The sequence below is a fragment of the Archocentrus centrarchus genome, chromosome 23, assembly GCF_007364275.1.
Source record: "Archocentrus centrarchus isolate MPI-CPG fArcCen1 chromosome 23, fArcCen1, whole genome shotgun sequence".
NCBI lineage: Eukaryota > Metazoa > Chordata > Actinopteri > Cichliformes > Cichlidae > Archocentrus > Archocentrus centrarchus.
The window spans coordinates 7,133,977-7,159,894 of NC_044368.1; the positions used below are offsets into that span (position 1 = coordinate 7,133,977).

Consider the following 25,918-nt stretch of genomic DNA (forward strand, 5'->3'; position numbering starts at 1 on the left):
AGTACAGGTAAATGCATAATCAAGATGAGAAAGGAGGCAGACATGCACACCAGCTTCTTAAATAGCGCCCTCATTATAGACGATGCAAAGAAATCAGTCTGAAATCTGATTTGCAGCTTTTGCAAACTACATCTTTAAGCAAATCAGCAATTCTTTTTGAAAGCTCTGCAGCTTACACCAGCTTCTCATTCTCTTCTGTGCTGTGAAAATGAAAGCAAAGGAAGAACAATTTTTTGAAGTATTACAAAGTGATTGTGAAGCCGCCTGTGAACCTCTGATGCACCTTCTCATTTCAGCGACGACGGCTGTAACAAAGCGTTAGGATTTGGTCTGGGCTGGGGGATTTAGACTCCACATGAGAAGTTCTCTGGTTTTCCAAGCACATGGATTAACACATCTAACTTCCACCTCCTGTATCCCTTCCAGCTGGGTGAAGTTTCTTTGACTCACAAGCCAAGCTGCACGCTCCTTGTACGCTTACGACAAAGCACCTAGTGGCTTGTTAGCCGAGCTGGGAAAGCTGATGACAGATGAACAGAGAAAAAGAAAGCCTGTTCCCAAAGAGCCACAGATGCAATGCCACAGGTGCCTCGCTGTTAAGTCAGCATCATTTACGGTGTGTGAGACTCGGAAAAGGAAGGATAAGAAAGTACGGGTGGGATGAGTTCTGTTTTGATTTTGCAGATGTGAATCGAAATTCCCAGCAGCAGATGAGGAGCTTGGCAACTGGAGGTCTTTGAGGCTCCCTCCAGGCAGCATCCCCACATCTGTACTCTCTTCCATATTCATATGCATCTTCAGATCCACATTTATTTCTGCTCATTTATCTCTCCTCTCTTGCTGCCTATTAATCTGCTTATTGTATTATGGCAACTCCCCTTCTCCTTTCTTTTCCTGTCGCTCTGTCCTTCGCCTTTCTTCTTCTGCTGCTCCCACTCACCCTCCCTGACCCGCTGAGGAGGCAGCTCCTCAGCATGCATACCGTCGCCACCCAGGCCTCACAGCACATCGACCTTCACAAGTTTATCGGGCTTTCTGTGAATGAAAAACAATCTGGCAGATGGCCGGTGACTCTCACACACAGGGGGCATTTTAAATGAAAAATTTGCTGAAGGATACTCAGTAGGCACGCAACACTGTAAAAGTATGGCTTAATGTATCTAGTGTCACTTTAGAATCAGCCTGTTTTGTTTATTTCTGTGCTCTAATAATCTCTGCCTTCTTTAAGATCAGTAATAAAAGCCTTGGGCCAGAAATTAGAGGCTGAATTGATTAAATTAACAAAGCGATCAAAGTGAATTGAGTTGTTCAAGTGAAACACAAATCTCAACTGTCTGCAGATTTTCTAACTAAAACACTTGAGAGGCAGATAAACCAAAACTCTGTCATGTATTTCATCACTGTTGCGGTTCATTCTCAGCGCCATACAGTATGAATTTCTTTACCCATATGTTGATGCTGATTGTGTGCAATTGTGGTCCAAGTGGAAAGCTCTGCAGGGAGTAAAGCACTTTCAAAAATATCCAGTGTTCCCAGATGGGAAGCTCCCCACAGCTAAGTCAGTTCAAATCCTTAGCTGTGTGCTTAATTGCCCAGTGAATTTGTGCGTTTTTATTGCAGATTTAGAAGAAGTAACTTTTGAAAAGTCTGAGGCAAATAGTTTCAAAGCTTAAATCATGTCTTCCTGCTTTCTTCTTAGACAAAAGGACAAAGAAAATGACTTAAAAATAACATCTCTCCTAATCGTTAATGAGATGTTATTTTTAAGATCAGACAAAGGAACACACGCGAGAAGCTTCAGAAGATTCCAAAAGATGACAAGATTGTCTTTGTTGACAGAAAAGCCTTCCCTCTGAGAGGAAAAATAAAACCCCGAACAGAGTTTGTTAAAAAAAAAAAAAGTGTCATATTTAGTGGGTTGAAAAATATTTTGACAGGTTGGGAAAATACGCTTATTCACTCTTGCCATGATTTAGATGAAAAATGTATGAAGTCAGATGATTAGGTGATTAGACCAGATAGCTTTAATAGGCCTGTTGAGTGCGGGGGAAACAGCCAGCTTTCTCAAGGATCAGAAATTTTAACCGCCATCACATTTTATGTTATTTGAAGAAAGTATTGAAAGGGGAAAACATTTTGTTCTCAAATGTTTCTTTGCAAACAGATTTCTGTTGGCTGCTTGATCCCAGACCTGCCAGATGGTAAGCAACACTCCTAAAAAGCAGTGAAAACATCAGATGTTAACAAACCTGCAATCAATCCCACTGCCCTACAACTGTGGAGATGCTCCTTATGCCTTGCACCGCCCCACCTACACTTGCAACGTATAGAATGTGTGTGAAATGGCACAAGATCGAATGCGATGGAAACAAATTTGCCGTGAACTCCTGGTGGCTGTGGCATGCCGAGATGCTACATCGACGACATTATTGCAGAAAGCAAATAAAAAATGGGAATGGAAATGATCAATCACGCTTAAGCAGACTTTGTGTGCTTTGTTTGGAGCTCAAAACAGGGATCGCATTTGTTGAAACTAATCTGAAAATTATCGTCTGATAATTTTATAAATTTAGTTGCATTTGTAAATAATTACCAGTTAATGGAACTGAAACCCACGGCCCAGGCGTCCGCTGATTATACAAGAAACCTGGAAAAATTTGCTTTTTACTGCCAGAAGCCAAGTCAGCAGAATAACCAATGAGTTCCCAAATTGTGAAATATTAATTATGTGATTAGCTTAGAGGTAACGGCTACTCCAGTGTTGGCCAAAATTTCTATTTTTTTCTAGGTTGTTTGATTCAATTCACAAAACTGTTTCGTACCGCAGCAAAAAAAAAAAGAAAAAAAGAATTGTGTATTTCAGTTACTCTCTAGTTCAGTCACACAGCCAGTCTTCCTGTAAAACCAGTCCCAAAGATCATACTGTACAGCAGCTAGAATTGGAACTGCTTCTATGAACTATATCAGACAGTCACAACTAGCCCCACATATTGGATGACAAGGTAGCTTTAGTGCTCTGTATAGTGCACTTATGGAAGGTTTAAGTGGGACTCCTGGAGTGATGGCCTAGGGGAGAAGAAGAGGGTTCGTCACTGAGAGGACCCTGGTTCAAATCCTCGGGCTGGCATCACTGTGGGTCCCTGAGCAAGCCCACCCCCCCAGGTTGCTCCCCGGGCGCCCTTTGGCTGCCCCCTGCTCCATGCTGTGCTGTGTGTACTATATACTCCATGTGTGTGATGGGTTAAATGCAGAGAATGAATTTCACTGCATGTATATGTATGTGACAAATAAAGTGGTTTTTGTAGATGCCACTGCAAAACTGGGGGCCCCAATAGCCTGGTTTCCCTCTCATGAGAGTGTGCCTCTGTATAGGAAATAATCCTTTCATCTAAAAAATTGTCAGTTTACAGTTTACAGAATAAACAAGCAACACATACAGTATTAGTGCCTGTCAGGTGCTGGAAGGAGTATTTTTTTTTCACTTTGAAGGGCAAGCTAGCCATTTCCTTCTGCTAACCGCCTCCCAGCTCTAACTCAATATTTAACAGTAGGTATGTGGATTTGATCTCTTTATCACACTCCCAGCAAGACGGTGAAAAGGTGTAATTCTTAAAATACTGAGCTATTCCTTTAAACGGGTATTGAATCGCAATTTACCAGACTCTGCAGGACTATTCTGGAGGTGCAGCTTTAGTGGAGCCAAACAAAAGAGAAAAAGGCTGGCAAGCAGCTCTCATCATTTGAAGCCTCTCTATGTTCCCTTTGCTTATGTCATCCTTTTCTGTTCTCATCCTCCACCCACTCCCGGCGGTGAGAGGAGCGGACTCTACACCGAGCCAATGAAGGACGTACTCTATAAGTGATCCTCGTCACTTCCCACCCCTCTCTTCCTCCTCCTCTCCACATTAAATCAGGCGAGCTCCCTCTCTTTGTTTTCTTTCATGAAAGCTCGTGTCTCTCGCTTGTGATGTGCGGATGAAACGTCCTGCTGGAGTCAAGCAGGTCAAGCTCATCGCTTTTGAATACCACAATCTGCTTATTCCACTCACACAGTGCACGTCTTTCACCTGTGGCTTTATTGTGACCTTTTCTAAATAGCCAGCAAAGAAAAAAAAAAATCAGTCTGAAATATTAAATAGTCAGATAAATAAACAAACGCATAAAAAGGATACATATATTTTTTTAACAATCGACAACTGGCATCCATGGCATTTATCACCTCTCACTCAAAAGACCTGCATGTTCTAAGCACTGAATTGTAATTAAATCAACGCTCATGAATGGAAACATTCAGAAGGTAAAGTCTAGCAGCTGTATTTGTGTATAAGAAAAAAAATCTGTGTTGAAAAAAAATCCAGCAGCTGCTGACTGGAAGACTCTTGGGAGCTAACATATGTAATTAAAGGTAGATTTACAGCTCAAATCAAAGACATTAATTAACTGATGACTGTTGAGCCAAGGATGAAGAGCTTCTACTTCAGCCTTTCAAACAAACATTTTGATCATTCTGTTCCGCAGTGCCTGCCTTCTAGTGAAATGCGCTTTGACGCCATTGATTCCAACTTTGCTTGACCTTAGGAGTCGTGTTATAATTCCCTAAAGCACACTGACTAAACAAGAAATCTACAGCAAAAGCTTAACTATAAGACTCCTTTGACTACCAGATACTATGCATAAACATACACCTTTTTTTTCCACATGTAAATAGCGTAAAATCTTAAGTCATAATTTAAAAACAGTATTTTCATCCTCTACATGTCTCACTCTGCAGTAAAATGTAGAAGCAGCATTGAGAAGATGGGTACAGTGTGGTCATAAAGGAATAGACATGGTCAGCAGGAATACTCAGGTAGGCTGTGGCATTTAAACAATGCTTAGCTGGTAATAAGGGGCCCAAAATGTGCCAAATACGCCCCACACCATTACACCACCACTAGCCTGAACTACTGATACAAGGCAGGATGCTTGCATGCCCTGATTGTAATCCAGTTATTTGGGTTAGTGTTGCCTTCCAATCAGCTCGAAGCAGTCTGGCTGTTCTCCTCTGACCTCTGGCATCAGCAAAGTATTTTGGCACAGAGAACTTCCGCTCACTGAATATTTCTCTTTTTTGGACCATTCCCTGTAAACCCCAGAGATGGTTGTGTGGGAAAATCCCAGTAGATCAGCAGTTTCTGAAATACTCAGACCAGCCTGTCGACATCCAAAGTCACTTAAATCATTTTTCTCCCCATTCTGACGCTCGGTTTGAACGTCAGCATGTGGTCTTGACCATCCCTAAATTGTCTCTGCCATGTGATTGGCTGATAAAACATTTTTGTTAACCAGCACTTGAACACGTGTACCTAAAAAAACTGTCCGGCGAGTTTATTTCAGGACAAACATGAATCATAAATGTTTCCAAATAAACAAATGAATAAAATGTTAACCATTTTAAATCGATATCATTTCAAATTGTTGTTTCCAAGTTTAAATTAAAGAAAAAAAAAAGCCTCTAGGCACTAACTAGTGTTTTTAACTACCAAAGGATGTACAGCTAGCTGCTCGTCGATCTGCACGTCCTGCCTGTTTTGCATGTGTGATACTGCGAGTTGCTGTGAATTTAACATACACGGATACCAGATACATAAAGAAAAAGCTTAACTTTAATTTTCCTTCACAGCACATTAGCTCAGGCAGTGAACAAATAGGTGTGCAAGCTTGCAGTTAAAGAAAATAAAAGATGCAAATTTATGTCTTACATAATGCAGTTAAGCACATATTTAGCACAGATTAGCACAAAAACAAAATAAAACTTAATAAATGTTACATGTTACAGTCTCTCAGCATATGAGACTAGCAGTGAGGCTTTGGTTTTTTTCTTAGAAAACTGGCACTCGTGTGTAGTTGCTTGATGACCCGCACGCTCTTAATGAGGCCCATTATCAAATGACATAGTTTTCTGATTTCATTCAGCTTTGTTCAAATGAACAGATGAGAATGAAATCACTGGGAAAAGTGATTAAAAGACAGTTCCCCACTCATTAGTTACAGCTTTCAGTAATGATATATTTTGGTTTTATTACCATAAGAAATATTGGACCACAGTCCTTACCTTAGCTGTTGCTCTGGCCTGATACTCTGGACAGCCATTCACTGTAATTGTTTCATGCATATACTGGTACACCTGAAAGAAATGAAGAGAGGGAGGTGTTATAAATGCAGGTGGGTTTAAATCTGAATCCACCAGCCTCACAGGAAACACATGGCACTGACTTATCTTAAGCTGTGAGAAATATTATTGCTTCTAGTATCTCAAAGTAACACTCAAATGATAGGTCCTCACTCAAGGCTTTGTATTTAATAACATCTTGTAACATAAAATCCTATTAAGATCCGGCACGATGACTTTCTGCAAACACATTGGCGTTATCAGCAGCTCGTCAGATAAAGGAGAAAGAGAATTTCGTGTCTATGCAGACAGCGGAGTGCTTCTGTTACTGTATGAAACAAGCCATTTTAGCTCCCTTTCCCCTCCCTTTAATCAAGCTTTCTTCTGATAGGCTGCCCCTTGTTAACACAGCAGGTGGGTAGGAATACTTTACTCACAGCCAAACCTGTGTTCCTGAGATGACCTAAATGCTAGGGTCTCCTTAGACGTTTAGGTTGACAAATCAAGGCATATTTTGGTCCCAATGTTACAGACAGCATAAAAAGTCAACAGAACAAGAAGTAACAGTATGCTGCTGGGACTGAATTGGTGCTAAAACATGGGCTGCTGAACAGTATGTCCAGCTGAGTAAAAAAATGTTTTCTATTTGCTGAATCAGTGCAGAGGGCTGACATTTCCTGTTTAGATGTGGCTTTTAAGAACACCTTAAAAGTGGACAAAGAATAAAAGAGAGGAGACTGTGGTGAATGATGACACATGAGTAACACACTGTAACTCAATTATGTATGTATGTAAGAATGACATTTTGCAACTGTAGAGCTATAGCAGCTATGGCCAAGAGCTTGTGAGTAACACAGCCCATCACATTGAAAACTCCATTGACTTCACCAACAAGGCTCACAGACTTAAGCTAAATCCAGATAAAACCATAGCGTCCTTTGATGTGGTCTCACTTTTCACTTGTATACCTACAACTGAGGGAGTGGAGACAGTCAGAAAATGACTACAGCGAGATAGCTCCTTACACAACAGAACCAGCTTTACCCCCGATCAGATTTGCACACTCTTAGACCTCTGCCTTACCACCACATATTTCAAATATAACGAGGGTTTCTACAGACAAAAGCATGGCTGTGCCATGGGCTCCCCAGTGTCACCCATTATAGCCAACCTTTACATGGAGGAAGTGAAAAGTAGCACCTAACCACAGATATGTGGATGGCACCTGGGTCAAGATCAAAATCCAAGAAGTAGAAGCCTTCACTGATCAGATCAACTCACTGGATAAAAAGAAAAGTTCACCAAGGAGGATGCCAAGATTAATAAGTTACCATTCCTGGACTGTGCTGTGCTCACTGAGGGATATGGAAGCCTCAACAGTGAAGTTTACTGGAAGCCCACACACAGAGACCGATACCTACTGGAACACAGCAGGTGATCAGGACCGTACAACACCAGGTCGAAAACGTTCCCTCAAAGGCAGAAGGGACAGAAAAGGAACACACAGATGTAAAGAGAGATCTTAAAACATGTGGTTATCCCAACAGAGCTTTAATCAAATCAGCAAGATGTACAGGAAAGTAGGTCAGACACCAACTAGGAAGAACCAGAATGAGAAATGGAACAAGACTGTCATCTCTTATGTAACAGGTTGGTCAGAGAAGCTCAGGCGAATGTTCTCCAAGCATGACAACCCAGTGCACTTCAGACCCAGCCACACTCTAAGACAAAAACTGCTTCATTCCAAAGACAAAACTCCCATTCACACATTAAACAGCATTGTGAATGCTGTGCGGTGCAGTGCTCAGACCTCTACAGTGGAGAAACTAAACAGCCACTCCAACATAGAAGAGTAACTTCAACAGGACAAGACTCAGCGGTGCACCTGCACCTAAAGGATAAAGGACACGCTTTTGAGGATCCCAGTGTTCACATTTTGGACCAGGAAGACAGCTAGTTTAAAAGAGTAGGAAAACAAGTCATCTATGTCCACTGTGAATGACCATCACTGAACAGAGGTGGTGGCTTACAACACCAGCTGTCAGCCATCTTCAAGTCTTGAGATCCCTTCCCAGGTGCCTCAACCCCCACTCACACCTTACTTCAGGTGACCTCAATCGGTCACATGATAGGGTGGGGCAAGGTGCCACAGTGGTTTCAAAAAAACCACCTCCAAAGGGGACAACCTCCACTAGAGTTTAAATACCTGGGACTCTCCACCTTTTGGTTTTAGAGCTGAGCAGTGATGGTGCAGTGGTTAGAGCCGAATAGAATAACTCCCTAAATCCAAGCATTTAGAGCAGTCCGAAGCCTGACCTCAATATTTGAAACTTTGGTCACCTTTAACATGAGCATCCACAGTCAAAATGGTTTATATATGGCACATCCTGGTATTGTATTTCTTATTAATTTCAGCAGATAAACAACAACTTCCCTGCACTACATCTATAGCTGTCTGTGTAGGTTTCTCTGCCTCCAAAGGTGCTTACTGCCTGCTACCCTTTTTTCATTCTGTTCAAGAAATGCTCAAAACTCTGAAACAGACAGACCCCTACCTGCACAGAGACAACTCAGGAGTTTAAGGTTACTCCAGTTTGTGTGTATTATTTGTAAGATATTTTCAAAGAGCAGCAAACTTTGAGATTCAAGTGTACTTTCCAAACCTCAAGGCAAGTTGCCCACCAATACTGTTTTTTCTACAACTCCACCCTTAACATGGCAGTATAAAACAAGCCCTGCTTTTGCAACCAACTTGATTAAATACAGTAGTTAAAGCATAGATTTCAGCAGAAAAATTCTCTATCATCTAGTTGTTTTAATCTTACATTTCTGACATTTGCAATTAATTCAACAAATAAGCAATTACATTTTAATGGAACTAATGAACAATTCTCAGCAGACAAACAACAACTTCCCAGTGCAAAAACAAACTCGAAACAAATATCTATGACTAAATTATATGAAATAAATTATAATTCCACTTCCCAGATGATGTCTCTCATCAAAGCAGAGCAACTTGTTGGAGGCGAATGTGGCAGATACCTCTGACGTACCACAGTAAAACATTACAAGGACTTTACTTTTCTGTATCATCAAAAGGGTGCATACTTATAGGATGCAAACCTTCAGATATTTGTACGTTGAGATCTCAAGAGTGTGTAAAAAATATCCCTGAGCTCCTGTCGGCTTGTTTGCTCATGAATCTCAAAGACCAAATGACTAGCTTTTGAGAGTGCAGCGCTGCACTTCAGAGTGCAACATGTTTTTGTAGATTCATAGCGCTGCTGATGCATTTTGATAAGAGGAGCCTGCAGTCCACACGCACACTCCCAAATGACACCTTTTCCCGAGGACTTCTTCCACCTTTGCACTTTTTGAGGCTTAGAAAAGCTTTATAAATGCCACAAAAGGTTTTTCTTGCCTCTGTCTTACTATAGAGTGGCTTCCTTTCTCCCTCATTTATCCTTTTGTTAGAAAAACACTACAGCAAGTGCTAATTACAGCTATTTATTCAGTCCATGACAGTCTTTCTCTCTCTTAGCACCTTTTAGACAAGAAGTCTCTAACAAAATGGGCTTTAGCTATCTCTCCAAGTAAAGCATTCTGGTCCTTCAAACATCATCTCTGTTATGTAAATGTTTATTAATGGCTCTATTCATACATGACAAGAGCGTTACAGATAGAGCTGCAATGCGTATGCAATATTTGGCATCTGCTGAGAAGACAGCACAGCAGTGAGCCAAAAAGTAATGACACCAAGAAAAGAAAAAAATTCTCAGGTTCTCTCACTGGGTATACATCACTGACGCATTAAAGACTAATTAATAGCTGAGGTGAGCACAAGGGCTGCCAACACCTGGGTTGCCAAGATAAAACAAAATAACATAAAAACAAAAACAAGCTACAGATATTCTACATTCTCCAGATACTTAAAATAATACAGCTAAAAATTAATGGATATTAGTTTCAAAAGTGCTTATTATAAATGCCCAAGTTTTAAAATAATTTAAAACCTATCTTTCAAAATGAACGAAAACTATGAAAAATGTGGGGGAAAAAAACTACTTCTATGAATGTTCAAAATGTCTGTGTATTGTGTTGAAGAGATATCAGCTGAGGATGAAGTAGGGCTGTGCTGTAATTTCATGTAATACCCATTTATACCACAAGATGGTGAAACAAGTTATTTAACCAGGCAAGTCATTAAGAGCATATTCCTATTTATAATGGCAGCCTGACGAAAGGCAAAGCCTCTTAAGGAAATGAGGTAACTAGATAGGAACAAGTTAAACATCAGCACACATTTGAAAATATCACACCACACCCTCTGGTAAAATTTTGACCCCTGTTGGTGTGGTGAAAGTTTCAGAAGAGGATCATTACAAAACATTGGATTAAATTCAAAATTAACTTCACATGGGCCAATGCTTGCAGATTGGTTTAAAATATAGATCCAGACAATTTGGAGCAAGATTTGAAGGCAAATTTTTTTTTGGCCAAGTCTAAGATTTACTTTTCTTTTAGCTCTAAGGAAGCATTTAACTGTATTAGTTAAATGCTTCACTTTGCTCACCAGCTGGTCATTTACTTGCGTGTTGAAGGGACCATAGATGAACTGTTTGCTGAAAACAGCTACCTGCTGTTGCTGAAAGCAACAATAATTTGCTGGTCAGAAAATCAAACACAATGCTGAAGGATGCTGAAAACTATTTTCTGTCGATTGATTACTATGCATGACCCCCCTTCACATTAGTGCTGTAAATAAATAGTCTAAATTATTATATTATCAAATCTTTAAAAAAAAAAAATACACCTTCAGTTGTGGAAATTAATAATCAGATATTAATATTGGCCTGAGCTGCACAAAATACCAAACTTTGTTTCTACCAGAAAGTTAACAAAGGATTAACAGAGTATTATAATATGTACACGCAGTATAAGATATCACCCACTGGTTTCTGAAGTCTCGAGATAAGTGTTTCTGCCTTTGTTAACTTGGTGTTTTACAACCGGATATGACGAGGGGTGGATCTGACTGTGAAGACGCACACTCATCGGCTAATCTCCTGTCAATCACTAGTTGTTAGCCAATGAACATATCCATGGATGACCCTCCTTTCTGACTCCTAGAATAACTAAAATTTTCAAAATGAACTGACTCTAAATGCACTCATACATCTGTCAGTAATGTGTTTAAAGGAGTCTCTTTTCCCATAGACATCAACAGGACTAAAGTCCTTTTGCAACCACAGCCATTGACCCCTGTGTTTCCTTTAAGAAGAATCAAGGTTTAAGGCACTCTGATTTAAAGTGCAACTTTTATCCATCTTTTACTATTGCTTCTGCTCTCTATTGTTTATGGTAATACATATTACATAAAGTAGCACATATTGCCAAAGTAACTGCAAATCTCAAAACTTCCGACTTCAGATACTGCACTACTGGTATGAAGAAAGAAAGAGAGAAAGAGTGTTGAATTATTTAGCCTGTACTGTAATTTGGGAATACAAGTGGATGGATATTAGCTGAATATTCAAATTAAAAAGTCACACCATTTGCCTGGTTTCTTTTTTGGAACTGTGGAACCTTAACAGACCGCTCTGAGTGAAGAGATAAAAACGGTCTTATGGACTGGCTGATGGTTTGATTAATTCCCATTTCATGTAGAGGAAAGTACATTATTAAGCGAATTTCACAGACAGTCGCAAAGTATTGTATATAAAAAAAAAGAGTAAAAATAAATGAGAAAAGTGCCAATAAAAAAGACAATAAAATAAACAGAAAGGATTAATATATCCACAGCATGAGCAGCACGGTGTTGCTGTGGTTAGCACTGTCATCTCATAACAAGAAGGTTCCTGCTTTCCTGTGTGGAGTCTGCTTGTTCTCCCTGTCTCTGTATCAATATATGGTAAATATAGCTTGTAGCCTAAAGCCCTTTGAGTGGTCAGGAAGAATAGGGAAGTGTTGCATAAAAAAATTAAATATGTCCTGGCTTATTTATGAATCATATTTAAATATTGGTGCTCTGAACATACACGGTTGATATCTCCCTTCATATTTAACCTGATTGCTGTGCCCTACAGAGAGCCAAAAAAGATAGAACTAACAGCTTTGTGCTTTTGAATGTCAGCCTCCTCTTGTGGTGGCTGCACTTTGCTCTAAAAAGGCCAGTTGTCCTGCAGGCATCTTGTCAATTCCCCTTTCCTTTAGCCAAATGTCTCCACTGCCCTTCCTACAACACCAATACAGTCACTCCACCCTCCCCTACATGGCTCCCTTCTGCTTAGGCTGCCACAGATTCCTGGTTTTAATAGTGAAATGGACACAAACACAGTCTTTCTAAAGGACTACAAAGCCTATCTAGGAAAGGATGCCTACAGGGAATATTGATGTGATGCTGCTTCAGACCATGGCTTCTTGTTTTGTCTACTGAGGGATGGAGAGGGTGGAGGGGGTTGGGGAAAAGAGAGGTCTAAGCCTGGTTAATGTAGTTGGAAAAGAATGAAAACCATTATAGTTACCCTCTTATTGGCGCAAACCATGACACTGAGGGAATATATAGAGCTCGAACAGACTGACTTAATGTACCTTTCATCCTTTAACTTAATGTGATGTGGGAGTCAGAGGCATTGTGATGGAATCAACACAATTATGCTGATTGAAAATCTCTGCTGAAGTGGAAAATCAACTGCAATTTCAAAGCTGATGAAAAACGCGAGCACTCTGAGCCAGCTTATTGCACTTCCTGTCTTCGTCACGTGGGTCCCGCTAACCCACTATACTGCACATCAGCCCCCCTCCATCATTTCCAGCTGGTTAGCTCTTCCAGTCATCTCGTCTTGTGTCCTTCCTTTCCCATTTGCAAGGCTGATTGACCCTGACAACTCATTCAGGGTGTTGCAGTGAAACTAATGCTGTAACACCAGATTCCCTCCACACCATTGATGAACGTGGCGAGGGGAAGACAACCAGCTCATCAAACTCTGTCTCGTTGTCATTTATCTCTAACGCTGCTGAACTGGCTCTTTTCCCTGCCGTCCATTCTTCATATTGACAGTCGGCTTGTCATCCACTAACAAGGCTGATTCATGTTTTGCAAATTCTCTTGGCGTAGACATATAGCAGGGGATCAGGTTTATACTCCATAGACAAGATTAGTGTGTGTGTGTGTCCCCCGTCTCAGTCTCTGAAATGAGCCGACTCACATATGTGCATAAGAAAAGGAATCATATCGTAGATTACAGGATAAGACTTGCACTGGAAAAAGGTCATCTGTGATAATGAAATCCCACAAGGTGAGTGTGATCAAAATGAACAAGGCGAGGGTTGAGCTAGTTTAACCTGCGTTTTATGGTGAGTGAAAATGAATTAGAATGTGATTATAGAGAGGAATTTTTAAACAGCTCTAAAGTGAAAAACTGATCTAGTTAAAAAGCAATTACCAGTATATTTTCCTTTGGATTTAAAAGCAGAGCTTTTTTTTTTTTTTTTAGACTGATGGACACATTTTTCACCTTTCAGGCAGCAACTGAGTTGAAATGACTGCCATTACAATATAAAAAGCTACTTTTCAAGATTTCACAATCACTTTATATTGGTATTCCTCTAGCATAAGCATTTGTTGTCCATGTTGATTTATTTCTTCCTCTGTGATATTCAGACATTGTAGAGACAATTAATTTAAAGCAGTGGATATGTGGAGATTTAGTATTTTTTTTCCAGCTTTTTCTAATCAAAAAAGCATCATCCATGTTTAAATCACATGTATGGAATTATTAAAGAGAATGGGACAAAGAAGACATGACACATGGGATTTGCAAGGAGTGTGGTTTTTGAAAGTAAAATATTCTGGGAACACTACAAACAGGAGGGTTCATTTCACGCATCCTGCAATAACGTTAGTAGAGGACAGCAAATCTTGGTAAAGCAGCCAACACTGGACACATTTACCTTGACAAAGCTATCTCCAAATTCAGAGCAAACTTAGAAAATAGCAAAATCCATCACCTACTTTATGTGCAAAGTCCTGCATCCATACATATTTATTGGTGACTGTAACAGCTCATTATCTCACAGCCTGGCAACTGCTGTCTCATACTAAAAATACCTGTTACAGTACAACAATTTACACGTGCATTCAGTTGAGTAGGACCACACTGAACAAACAGTTTAGTTTGTCAATTGCTGATAAATTGCAGTATATCCCAATATATGCTATGATATACGCAGCATATAGCAAATGTCTGAAATCCCAATATCAGCTTGTGAGTTAAGTATATGATAATATATTTTGTGGGGTCACGTTAGGCCCTAAGATTACAGGGCATATGTCCTTCTTTTATATACAGGCTATAGGTACAAATTACTATAAACAGGCTGTTACTTACAAAAGCAATTTTCCGTGCCTATTAAGAAACTGAAATAAAGGCAGGGCTGTGTGAGAAAAAAAATACATCACCAGTCTGAAGAAGTGAGCCCTGTGATTGTAAAGTGTTTGCTCTTATCACAAACAAACATATCCAAAAAAGGCATTAGTATATCAGACCATTAAATCCAGCCGAACTGCTATTTTCCCGCTGAGATTCCCTTCCACTCAAAGATTGTCTCTCCTAGCTGCTTCTGATGCAAACAGAGCATCGGAGGACACAGCTGCTGAGAGCTGTGATATTCCACAACATGACCTCCTTTAATGTTCTGCATAATAACAGTAATAATCTACAGAGTGCAACAGCCACCACTTATAAATGGTCCTCCAGCTGGCTCAGCACTATGGAGAGATGCTGTTGTAGCATCGGTTTTCCAGACGTGTCATTGACTATAAGCCATGGTCGTCCTCGCTGCAGCCCACTAATCCCACAGCATCTCTGATGGTTTCCCTAGTGACTGTGTTTAGCCAGCTCTTTGTGGGTGAAGTGCTTTGCATCCTTGGCTCTTGGCAAACAGCAACCACTGCTGCTGGGGCCTTTTTTTATTTTTTCAGAGGTTTTTGAGAATCACTGTCATTGCACTCCAGTGACTGGCACTGAGATCAGTCAGCTGGTTGCCAGACGGGCAGTTGGTGCCAGGACGTGCCAGGCTTCCTCAAGCTGGGCAGAGCAGACCAGAAGACTATACCCCATCCCTTCTGTTGCATGTTTTCAGGGGTTTTACATAACATTTGATCAGAAATAATTTCTTCTCATTGGTGTCATTGCTAGTGCTGGCGAACTTTCTATTATCATGACACAAGCTGAAAAATTAATGATCTCCAACATTCATAGATTAAACTGCAGCTATAAAAGGCATTCAAATGGGATGTCTTGTCAAATACCACATTTTATCATCTTCTACATACTCCCTATGACCCTCCTTTTTTGGTCTGTTTCCTTATTCTATAAGGGACCTTTTGTGCTTTGCCTTATTTTCTGTCACACATATGCATACAGTCCTGTGCAAAACTCTTGAGCCACCCCTCATTTCTTTATATTTTGTTGTTAAAATGTTAAATTGGTGCAGGGATATATTACAACATGCAACCATACATAGAAATACAGCATATAAGGCAACAACAGAGTTTGTATCATTGAAACAAGCTTCAAAATGAATATTTGGTTTGCCCATCTTTATTCTTCAACACAGCATGAACTCTCTGAGGCAGCTTTCTGGTAAATTCTTTAAGTAGTCTTTAGGAATAGTTTTCCAGACTTCTTGAAGGAATTCAAAGCTCTTCTATGGATGTTGGCTGCCTTTTGTTATACTCTGTCAAGATGATCCCACACTGCTTCAATAATGTTGGCTCTGAGAAGGCCAATGCATGACTGATAGTGTTAACTTGTGTTCTTCTCTCCAGGTATGCTTTTACTGCACTGGCAATGCATGGTGGATCAAAATCCATCCATCCACGCTCAGCCTTTAAACTGCTCTAAACTCTCACTCTTTTTCTACATTTTGATCAGTATGATGTCAGTGAGGCCAGATATCACTATTATAGTCATCTCAGGCACACAGCTCTTGCTGTGAGCACAGAAGCCCCACCCATATTAAAACCTTCAGTTTATGAGGGGCAGCCAATCAGAAGAAAGCTGCTTTAAAGGGGTGGGACAACAGCTTGTTTCAGACTGTGGATGAGATAAAGGCTACTGCAAAACTACTCTAATAGAGTCCAAGAGTAAGAATATAGAGCTGGAAATGACATACCTACATTAAAGTTAAGACCATTTAGTGATACAGTTCACGTTTGACAAAGGATGCCATTGTTATGTCTTTTTTCCTGAAAATAAGTGATATATATTATAAATATAGATGCATATTTTTTTTATAAATAATATATTTTATATTGGACCATCTTTAGTTCATTTATTATATGCTCTCTTAAGGTAAGGGAAAGGTTAAGGGCTTGCTGAATACAGAAGTCAGTGTTTGTTTTCTAAATATAACCTTTGCTTCTATTCTCATCTTTATCAAAACACTTCTTCTATACCCCCAATTCAACATATTACAAAATGTTTTTTATTTTTTACTTTTTTGGTTCTGTTTCCTTCAGATTTTAAGACCCTCTTTATTATTTTGTTTACTCCATACGTAATTATACAAGTAAAAAAAAACTTCTTTTGGCTTAGAAAGTAAGCTTTGTAAACCACAAATTACAGCAGCTGGCTTACAACTCTCAAAATCACTGATTGTCCAAAACGTATTATGTTTTTTTGTTTTTTTGACCTGCAGCAGTAAAATCTTATTGCGTCTGTTTAATTTACAAAACAATTCCTTTCGGAAAATAGCGCGGCGCTCTTCCCAACATACTGATGAAGTCGGCTAATTGTCTTTCATTCCAGAACAAATTACATGTTCACTTTGTTCACAATTAACTTTCAGCAGAGGCCATTCTGTCATCTGTTTCGATGCTCTTTAAACAGCTGTTTACTTAACAAATACATGTCACTGCATAGTGCTACAGTATATCACAACAGACAGAACTCTAAACACACAAGATCTGTGGTTATCAGTCTGTGCAGCTGCGCCGCGTAGAGCGAACACCCTTGTTTGCTTTATACCCCCACCATCTTGATGAATGATCTTAAGATGACAGATCAGTGGGTGGTTGTTTTTGCGTGCACGAGAATGAAAGCATTTTAACGAGAGGAGAAAAACAAGAACTCCAGTTTCACGATTCACACTTTACTTCATCCCTGTAAAATGCGATTGAAACCAATCCCTAACAGTGATTTGCTTAATTAAAATTCAGTTTAATGAGCTTATCAAACCTTCAACTTAATGAAATGCTCATGATGTTTTCTGGCCCCATGAACACTTAAATGTGATTTTTTTTTTTTTTTCCGTGCAGTCAAAAAACCCACTGTGCCTCTGAGTTCTGCTGTTCAGCTCCAGCTGTAATAAGGCAGTGCAATAAGCTCTGACATTTTCATTATGCTGCAGTCATTTGTTGATTGATGTAGCTCAACAATGACTTAAAGTTACACTCTGATTTTCTTGTTGTTGCTTCAGGCTTACTGTGGGGTTTAGGTTTGAGTTTCAAAGCATTTACAGTGACCTGACAGCACAGTTTGGCACCACTGGAATATATAAAACCATCAGGTAATGTCACCTTTCACCTTCAGCCAAGGTGTGAAATAGCTGAAAAAAATAACTGCCAGTTGTTGAGTGAACATCTGCTAAAACATCTTATGTTTGTTTTTAAATCTTTGCACAATCTTGCCCCGCCTTACCTCTCTGAGCTTCTTCACCCCTACATACCTTGCCGGTCTCTCAGGTCAGCAGACCAGCTGCTCTTGGAGGTACCAAGATCAAGAAGGAAGCTCAGAGGGGACAGGGCTTTCTCTGTTGTTGGTCCTAAGTTATGGAATGACTTGCCTTTGCAGGTTAGAGCGGCCCCTTCACTGTCCACTTTTAAAGTTCGTCTTAAAACCCATCTTTTTTCCTTGGCTTTTAACTCCAGCGGGATCTAGTTTTAAACTTTTTTTTTTTTTTTTTAACCTGAAAGAGTTATTAAATTGTTATTTATTTGTGTTTTAATGTACAGCACTTTGTGTCAGCTGTGGTTGTTTTAAAGTGCTTTATAAATAAAGATGGTATGGTATGGTATGGTAAAAGATTTGATTTTTTATACATTTTTTTAGCCTGTCATATTGTTATATGACAGTGGATAGGGGGAGACACACACAGTAAATGGCCTCGGGGCCTCGGGGCAGATTCAAACCAGGGCCTTACAGCATACAGGTTGCCTCCTCCACCCGGTAAGTTAAACTGGTGCCCTGTCTGACACTGGCAGCTTACCGGACACAAAAACAATGGAACTTTAAAAATAAGTTGCCATGAAAAAGTGACTAGGATTTTTGTGTCTTCAATCTAGCCATTCTTTATAAAGTTAAATGTAACTTCTAGATTTTCAAAACCATTACCATAATGATATTTGGTGATTTTAAACTCTGACATTCCAATATATTATATATTGGAAATTTTCCTAACATTTGTTATGTATAGTTGCTTACTCAATTACTCTTTTTCTATTCAGTTCAATTTTATTTATATAACACCAAATCACAACAGTCACCTCTAGGCACTTTATAAAGACCATACAATAATTAGAGAAAACCAATCAGTCAGATGACCCCCTATGAGTAAGCACTTGGTTACAGTGGGAAGGAAAACCCTTTAACAGGAAGAAACTTCCAACAGAACCTGGCTCAGGGAGGGGCAGTCATCTGCTGTGACCGGCTGGGGCTGAGGGGAGAGAGACAGGACAAAAGACATGTTGTGGAAGAGAGCCAGAGATTAATAATAACTAATGATTAAATGCAGAGTGGTGTATAAACAGAGTGAAAAGACGTGAATGAAAAAGAAATACTCAGTTCATCACAGGAACCTCCCAGCAGCCTAAGGGATGGTTCATGGTCACCTGATCTGTCTCCCACATCCAAACACGTGTTACCAACAGAGAAGTTGCAGAGTGCCCTCTGGCAGACAAACATGTTTGAAGAGCATTTCTCTCGTCTCTTCTTCACTTTTTGAATTTTAATTTATCTCCTGTTATAAACAATATAAATGCCGATAAGACCAGCAAATAGCTAATATCAACTTATAATATCAACCGATAAATATTTGCTATTTATCCAGCTACAATAGCAGTCCAGTCTGACCATATCTTATACCCCAAGAAATATTGATTAGATTATAGATTTTAAATAAGCTAGTACGTATGCCTTTGTCTCAACATGTCCTCCAATCTGAACGACAATACCAGTCTACTACATGTGGATTCGAGTGTCGTGTCAGAGTGAGGTCAAGCAGGTCACTTTGTAATTGGAACGTTATTGGTTCAATCCCTGGCTGCTCCAGTCTGCATGCCCAAGTATCCTTTGGCAAAACACTGAAGTGCTTGTATGAATGAGGCATGTTGTATAACCAGCCACCTTTTGTATAAAGCACTTTGAGCGCTCAACTACAGTAGAAAAGCACTATATAGGAACCAGTCTATTTATTTAATATTTAAGCTTTTCCTGTGTCATCTAATGCCATTTAGTCCCCATAGATTTTTCAGAAATGTGAGAAAATCCATATTTATGTATTTCTTTAGAATTTGCTGGGGAAAACTGACCACGTCATTTACACGTCTTTCGTGTGCAACCACTAGAGTTCGCTTAATTTATTTTTAAACGGTAGGAATTGGTCGTAAAATGTACCTGCAAAACCAGCCTTTTACGGGAGGACAGGCTCCTTTGTTTAATACAAATTTTGAAAAAAGAGAAATATTTGACTTCAGTGTTTGCATTTTTGAGACAGTGATAGCTATAATACAGACTAAGCTTTCATTCTGAGCCAAATCAAACCAGGATTTAGACTTGACAGATGTGCACTGTTTAGACATCCTTTGTTCCTCTAATCAACAGAAAAATGACTCAGTGGGTAAACATGAATTGGTGAATTATTAGGCTGAATTCCAGTCATTGTAATAGTCTTAAAAAGACAAAAAAATTTTAACCAAATTTGGACATAAAGGAAGATCTTTTTGAAGATTTATCCAGGAAAAAAACACCCACAGATGTGTAATGCATGGTGGGTATAATGAGTCACCTTTTTAAAAAATATATATTTACTTATTTTTTCTTTACGTATATTTACAAGTAAATGATATTCTTGTCTCACAGTGGTTTGCATGGTGAGATTATTTGTGTGGGTCCCTGCACTGCTGCTATGCCTAACAATGTCCAATGTGGCCTTTCAGGAAAAGTTATATAATTCTAGTTCATGATCTTTCAAACTGTTATGGGTCATTAGCCCCGTGGAGTCAGACGGAGAAGGTCATGACAAAGGATACATCTTGTAGCACGTGAGTTCAAGTGATCCTACATCTTATGTTTTTTGTGTTGTTTTGTCTTAGGTTAAAAAAGGATAGGTAAGTAAACAAGAGCCCTCTTTCTTAAAGGTCCAGGGCAGAAGAAATATGAGAAAGGTCATCAAAAAGGAGCCTCACACAAGAAACGCAATCTAAATTTTTGTTGGTGTTTACAGACCAGCAGTGACTCACCTCTCTGATGGCTGTACAGAACTCACTCTGAAGGACTTTCTTCAGAGATTGGAGCTTGTGACCGGGAACATCGCCTGACTCCTGCAGCTTCTCCAGCAGCTCAATAGCCCTGGCAACATCTGGGAAAAGAGAGAGCGAATGGCTGTGAGTATATGTGTGTGGGTACTCGTGGCAAAGGGGACAGAGGAAGGGGAAATAAAAAAACCCCGTTCAATTACATTAACAGCACTGCTGTGACAAAGACGCTAGAGCGAATCAATGGGTGGGATAATGGAAATAGACTCAGTCAAGGCCGGCGGTTGCAAGGAAGATAGAACAGCAATCCCATCCATGGATCGTTTGCATTGGCTTATCTCTGAGCATGAGAATAAAGGAGAGGGGGAATAAGTCAAGGACTCATTTGTTCAAAGGTAACACTTCCTGGAAAGAGTAGGCATTACAAAGCGTTTACACTAAACCATAAGCCTTAAGGTAGAGGCCGTGACTCTGGGGTCTTCTGAGCTCTCCTTTCTTAATTAGCTTCTGCTAAATGAGTCCCACTGCCTGGCTGATGAATTTCTTACCCTCTGAAACTGGCAGGCCAAATAGACTCAGAAGGTAGAAAGGGTGATTTGGTACTCAATCACTGGACTTAGATTGTTGTGTCAATATCATGTTTTATTCAGCCCTAAGAACTGTGACCACACAAGGAGAGATGACTGCCGCAATTTTACAATTCAAGTTCCCCTCGTTCTAGTTTCAACCCAAAATGGATGCGGGCTGTTTTTTGCAAGTACCTCACAATGAAGCATGCAACTATTAATTATTTTCATTCTCTATTGGTCACTGATTATTCAGTTTATTGTTTAAGCCAATCGCAAGCCATGTCCTCAAATTGCTTCTCAGAATAGTAGTCCCAGCTCCCCAAAATATATTCAAATTTCAACAGGATAAGGATTAATGAATGAATTCATGAAAAGCATTAATAATTTCAGTATAGCACATAATGAACAAATGTTTTATTACATTTAGCTTGTGAACACCAGAAAGGTTTGTTTTGGAAATAATTTCAAAATTTGTCATTATTTATCATATAGAGCCAAGCTAAACTTTAATTGTATTGCTCAATATCACAGATTTGCAGCAAACAACACCCTTCAACTTTAGACACTAAATTCAGGTAAGAGAAAAACAATAACCTAAAAACCGAAAATAAAAATAAACTGAGGGGAACCTAAGGAAGGGAGGAGGCCTATCCTCTCCCAGGCTAGGCAGACTTCCAGTACATGTTGTATACAGTGTGTAGATGATTTTGTTAAAGTAGGTCTCAATGTTGGTAAGGCCTCAAGGGCCATCATGATCCAGTGGCCTCTAAGATTAGTCTCTTTTAATCTGCGCCTAAGTGATGCCGTCTTTATCAGATCTTGGAGGCACGTCAGAAAGTTGTCAAACCTTATCTGGATAGATAAGCAGCACAGTGACTGAGCTTAAACATGCCCTGTTACAGAATAAACTTCAAAACTGGGTCACAATACATCTCATCAGCAAGTATGATTATCTTTGTTCTCCTCAATATCACGCTGCTGAAAAAAAAAAAATATCTGAGCCTCCTGAAGTGTTTCTCCTGCTTGATTTACTGATGGGGTGTAATTATTATTATATATCAAGAATTGACCTTGTTCATTTATTATAATGTGCCAACAGCAACATCAGACCAGCTGAGTTGCAGGTTTAGCTTTTTGATATCCCATCAAGCAAAAACGGCATATTTTTATGACCTTAAAGAGCGACGACTACGCTTCCAGCCATGCGGACTACCAGAGATCAGGGACACAAATACATAAATGCATTCTCTGGGGTTTTTTCTGGAGTATCCACACATGCTTACACAAGCAGACATGAGTCTGTAAAGCAATCCAACATAACAAATAGTGCTTTTTTTTATCAGTTAATCAACACTTTAGATCAGTGATTCGCAACCAGGAATACAAGTAACAGAGACAGTAAAAACATTTTTAAAAGATAATTCATTTAAGTAGAAAAACCAGTACAGTCTTACTGCTTCCATAGCAATTAAGAAGGTAAGTAGCAGCCAGATGCTGCTAAACAAATGCACTTGAATAATTCAAGATCAGCAAGTGTGAGCACCTCTATAAAAGCAGAGGTTTTGGCAGTTTGCTGGTCTGGAGCATTCAAGCGCGTTAACACAATGCCACAATCTTCGCAGGAGTGGTCATCCCAGCAAATTCACCCCAGGGTCAGACTGTGCAATACTCAGAGAAACTGCAAACAACCCCCAGAGGCTACATCTCAGACTCTACAGGCATCAGTCAGCAAGTTAAATGTTAAAGTTCATGGCAGTAGAAGGGTTGCCAGAAGAAAGCCTCTTCTCTCTAAAAAAAAAAAACCAAAAAACATGGCAGCACGATGTAGGTTTGCACAGCTGCATCTGAAGAAACCACAAAATTTCTGGAGCAATGTCCTTTGGACAGATGAGACCAGAGTGGAGATGTTTGGCCATAATGCGCAGCAGCATGTTTGGAGAAAACCAAAAACAGCATATCAGCACAAACACTTCATACCAACTGTCAAGTGCGGTGCTGGAGGGGTGATGATTTGGGCTTGTTTTGCAACCACGGGACCTTGGCACCTAGAATCCTTTGGTATACTCCTCTGTACAGCAAAGAGTCAAATGTGAGGCCATCTGTCTGACAGCTAAAGCTTGGCTGAAACTGGGTCATGCAACAGGACAATGACCCCAAGCACATTGCAAATCTACAACATAATGGCTAAAAAAAAAAAAAAAAGAATCAAGGTGTTCAGGTCAAAGTTCAAATCTCAGCTCAATTGAAATGCTGTGGCAGGGCCGTAAGAGAGTTGCGCATAAATGAATGCCCGCAAGCCTCAATAAGCTGAGCAATGTAGTAAAGATGAGTTCACCAAAATTTCTCCACAAAGATATGAGAGACTGATAAATTCATACACTGAGATACACCAAAAAAGCATTAACCAAAACTATAGATTAGAGTTGAAAGAGCTGAATAAAAGTATGGATAAGCTGCTAAACTGTTGAAATTGTTAGCTATATATAAAACAAACTGGTCATTAAACACAATGAATGAATGACTGTTTTTACCTTGACCTTGACCCAATTAAGGCAAAAATGTAATCAGGTGATGTAGGGGTCACTGGCTATCTTTCATGTAAATTTGGTATGAATTAGACTAGCAGTTTTGCTGTAGTATTGTTAATAAATACACACAGCTTTTCAAACAGTGGCCCCTAGACTCTTGAAGTTTCTCCCACTGAGCTTGAGGTCTGTGGACTCAAGGATCTCTTTTAAAAAGCAGCTAAAATGCATCTTTTTAAGCTTGGTACTGGGTAACCTTTTGTTTTTATATTTTTGACCCTTTTGGTTGCAAAATACTTTGTGATACTTATCTTGAAAGGAGCTATATAAATACAGTTTTACCTCCGCCGAGGAGGTTATGGTAGTGTTTGTGTGTGTGCGTGTCATTCTGTCTTTAAACACGATAGCTTAAGATGTCTTGAATGAACTCTTATAAAACCTTAGGGTGTAAACTGTAGGGGGTGTAGAGTGGGGTCGTGTTAACAATCCATTAAATTTTGCCTTACATGCACCAAGGCCTTAAGGGTCAACTTTATGATTTTTTTTTTGGTCAAAAACTGGAACTTAGAAGTGCTGAGTCTTACAAGTGTGGTGTGTATTGTCAATGTATAGAAAGTACCATCTAAAGATTTAAAATACCATGTCACATTTGACCTCTGACCTCTCCTTCAAGGTCAATGAGTTGAACTGAAGGTCAAAGTGATAATAATGCTATAAACATCGGGATGTGTCAAGGACCACTGTGTGTCTAAAAGACTGCGGACCCAAATGCAGGACTCAGGATACAAAACAATAAACATAAGGACAGCATTTACTGATAAGTTCAAAAATAAAGTTCCAAGATCCAAAAATTAGCAGAGAGCAAAGCCAGGGAATACAAATATCCAGGAAATGCTAGGAATTTGTATTCAGAACGCACAGGGAACTCTAGGGAACACACAGCTGCATAGACAATGTGACAAAAGAAAGACTGAGACAACACGTGACCTGATCTGGCAGTCTCAAGTGGCAGGGGCTAATAACATATGAAGGAAGAGAAAACAGGTGGAGACCAAAACACAGCTGAAGACAATCAGGGAATCGGTGAGGGCAGGGACAGGAAAAAAAGGTACACATGACATGAAGGAAAACAACCTTTCAAAGTAAAGACACAAAGTAAGTAAAGAAAGCAGACAGACAAGACAGACAGAACCTGAGACATGGAGACAGAGATGAGGAAACACTGAAAGACAGATTAAAGACAGAAGGAGGAACAGAATGGAAACACAAGTAAAAACAACCCTGAAGCCATCAATAACTAAAGCTAAGAACTGAGGCACAAATAACAAGGCTAGAAAATAACAGCCCATAAAGAACAAAGCATCAGAAAATAAAAGACCTGTAAACACAAAGAAATTAATAACAACTGTGTGCGCAGAAAACTAAATACCAACAATGCCAGAAACCTAATCCAGGTCTATAGAGCCTTTCTGGTAGGCCTCTCCTTCCACAATTGTTCAGCTTGGTTAGTAATAAAAGTAATATTGTTTTGTTTTGTTTTTTGTTTCCATAATTTCATAAAATGCAAAATGCAGTCATAAATTATAAGTCATAAATTAATCATAAATAGCCGACTGAGCAGTGATATGCAGTAAAGACTTTAATTATTTACACTTATTAATGCTGATAGGCTATTTTATGCTTAATAGGCTGTGTCACCTTCATTATAAGGCTCAACTATATATTGCAAATTTTTATTATTATTATTATTTTTTTTTTGGTCAAAAATTACTTTAAAAGCCCAGAGCCACTTTCACACATGCACTACTGCCCTAAACCTCACATTACCTCACAGAGATTGATGCATGCCACAACACAAATGCCCGATTCTTTGGTATTGGGCACTGAACCATCTTAACCTGCCGGATCCCTAAAGCAGATTCCATGCGATGTCTGACTGCACCAATCTGTGAATAGCACAGATAATATTTTGATGAATTCCCTAGTAAGTGGTCGTCCTGTTTTCTGCTTCCTGCAGGCTTTACTCAGTCATCAGCCCTGCCTAATCTGCATAGAATATCCTGACGTGAGAAAGAAGAAGATCTGACAATATCACAACGTAACTGTCCTGACATTTTCCTGAGCTCATCTGTGA

General features: G+C 39.5%; 1 protein-coding gene across 2 annotated transcripts in view; it reads right to left on the reverse strand.

Moving 5' to 3' along the window:
• The window catches only part of lin7a (lin-7 homolog A (C. elegans)), a 47,777-nt gene that overhangs the window by 7,822 nt on the left and 14,037 nt on the right, over positions 1 to 25,918 (reverse strand). For both annotated transcript variants that reach the window (XM_030719950.1, XM_030719951.1), the window contains exons 2-3: positions 20,676 to 20,794; positions 6,095 to 6,166 (exon numbers count right to left, since the gene is read on the reverse strand). In XM_030719950.1, the coding sequence (XP_030575810.1) occupies positions 6,095 to 6,166; positions 20,676 to 20,794 (191 nt within the window). The remainder of the gene's footprint in view (positions 1 to 6,094; positions 6,167 to 20,675; positions 20,795 to 25,918) is intronic.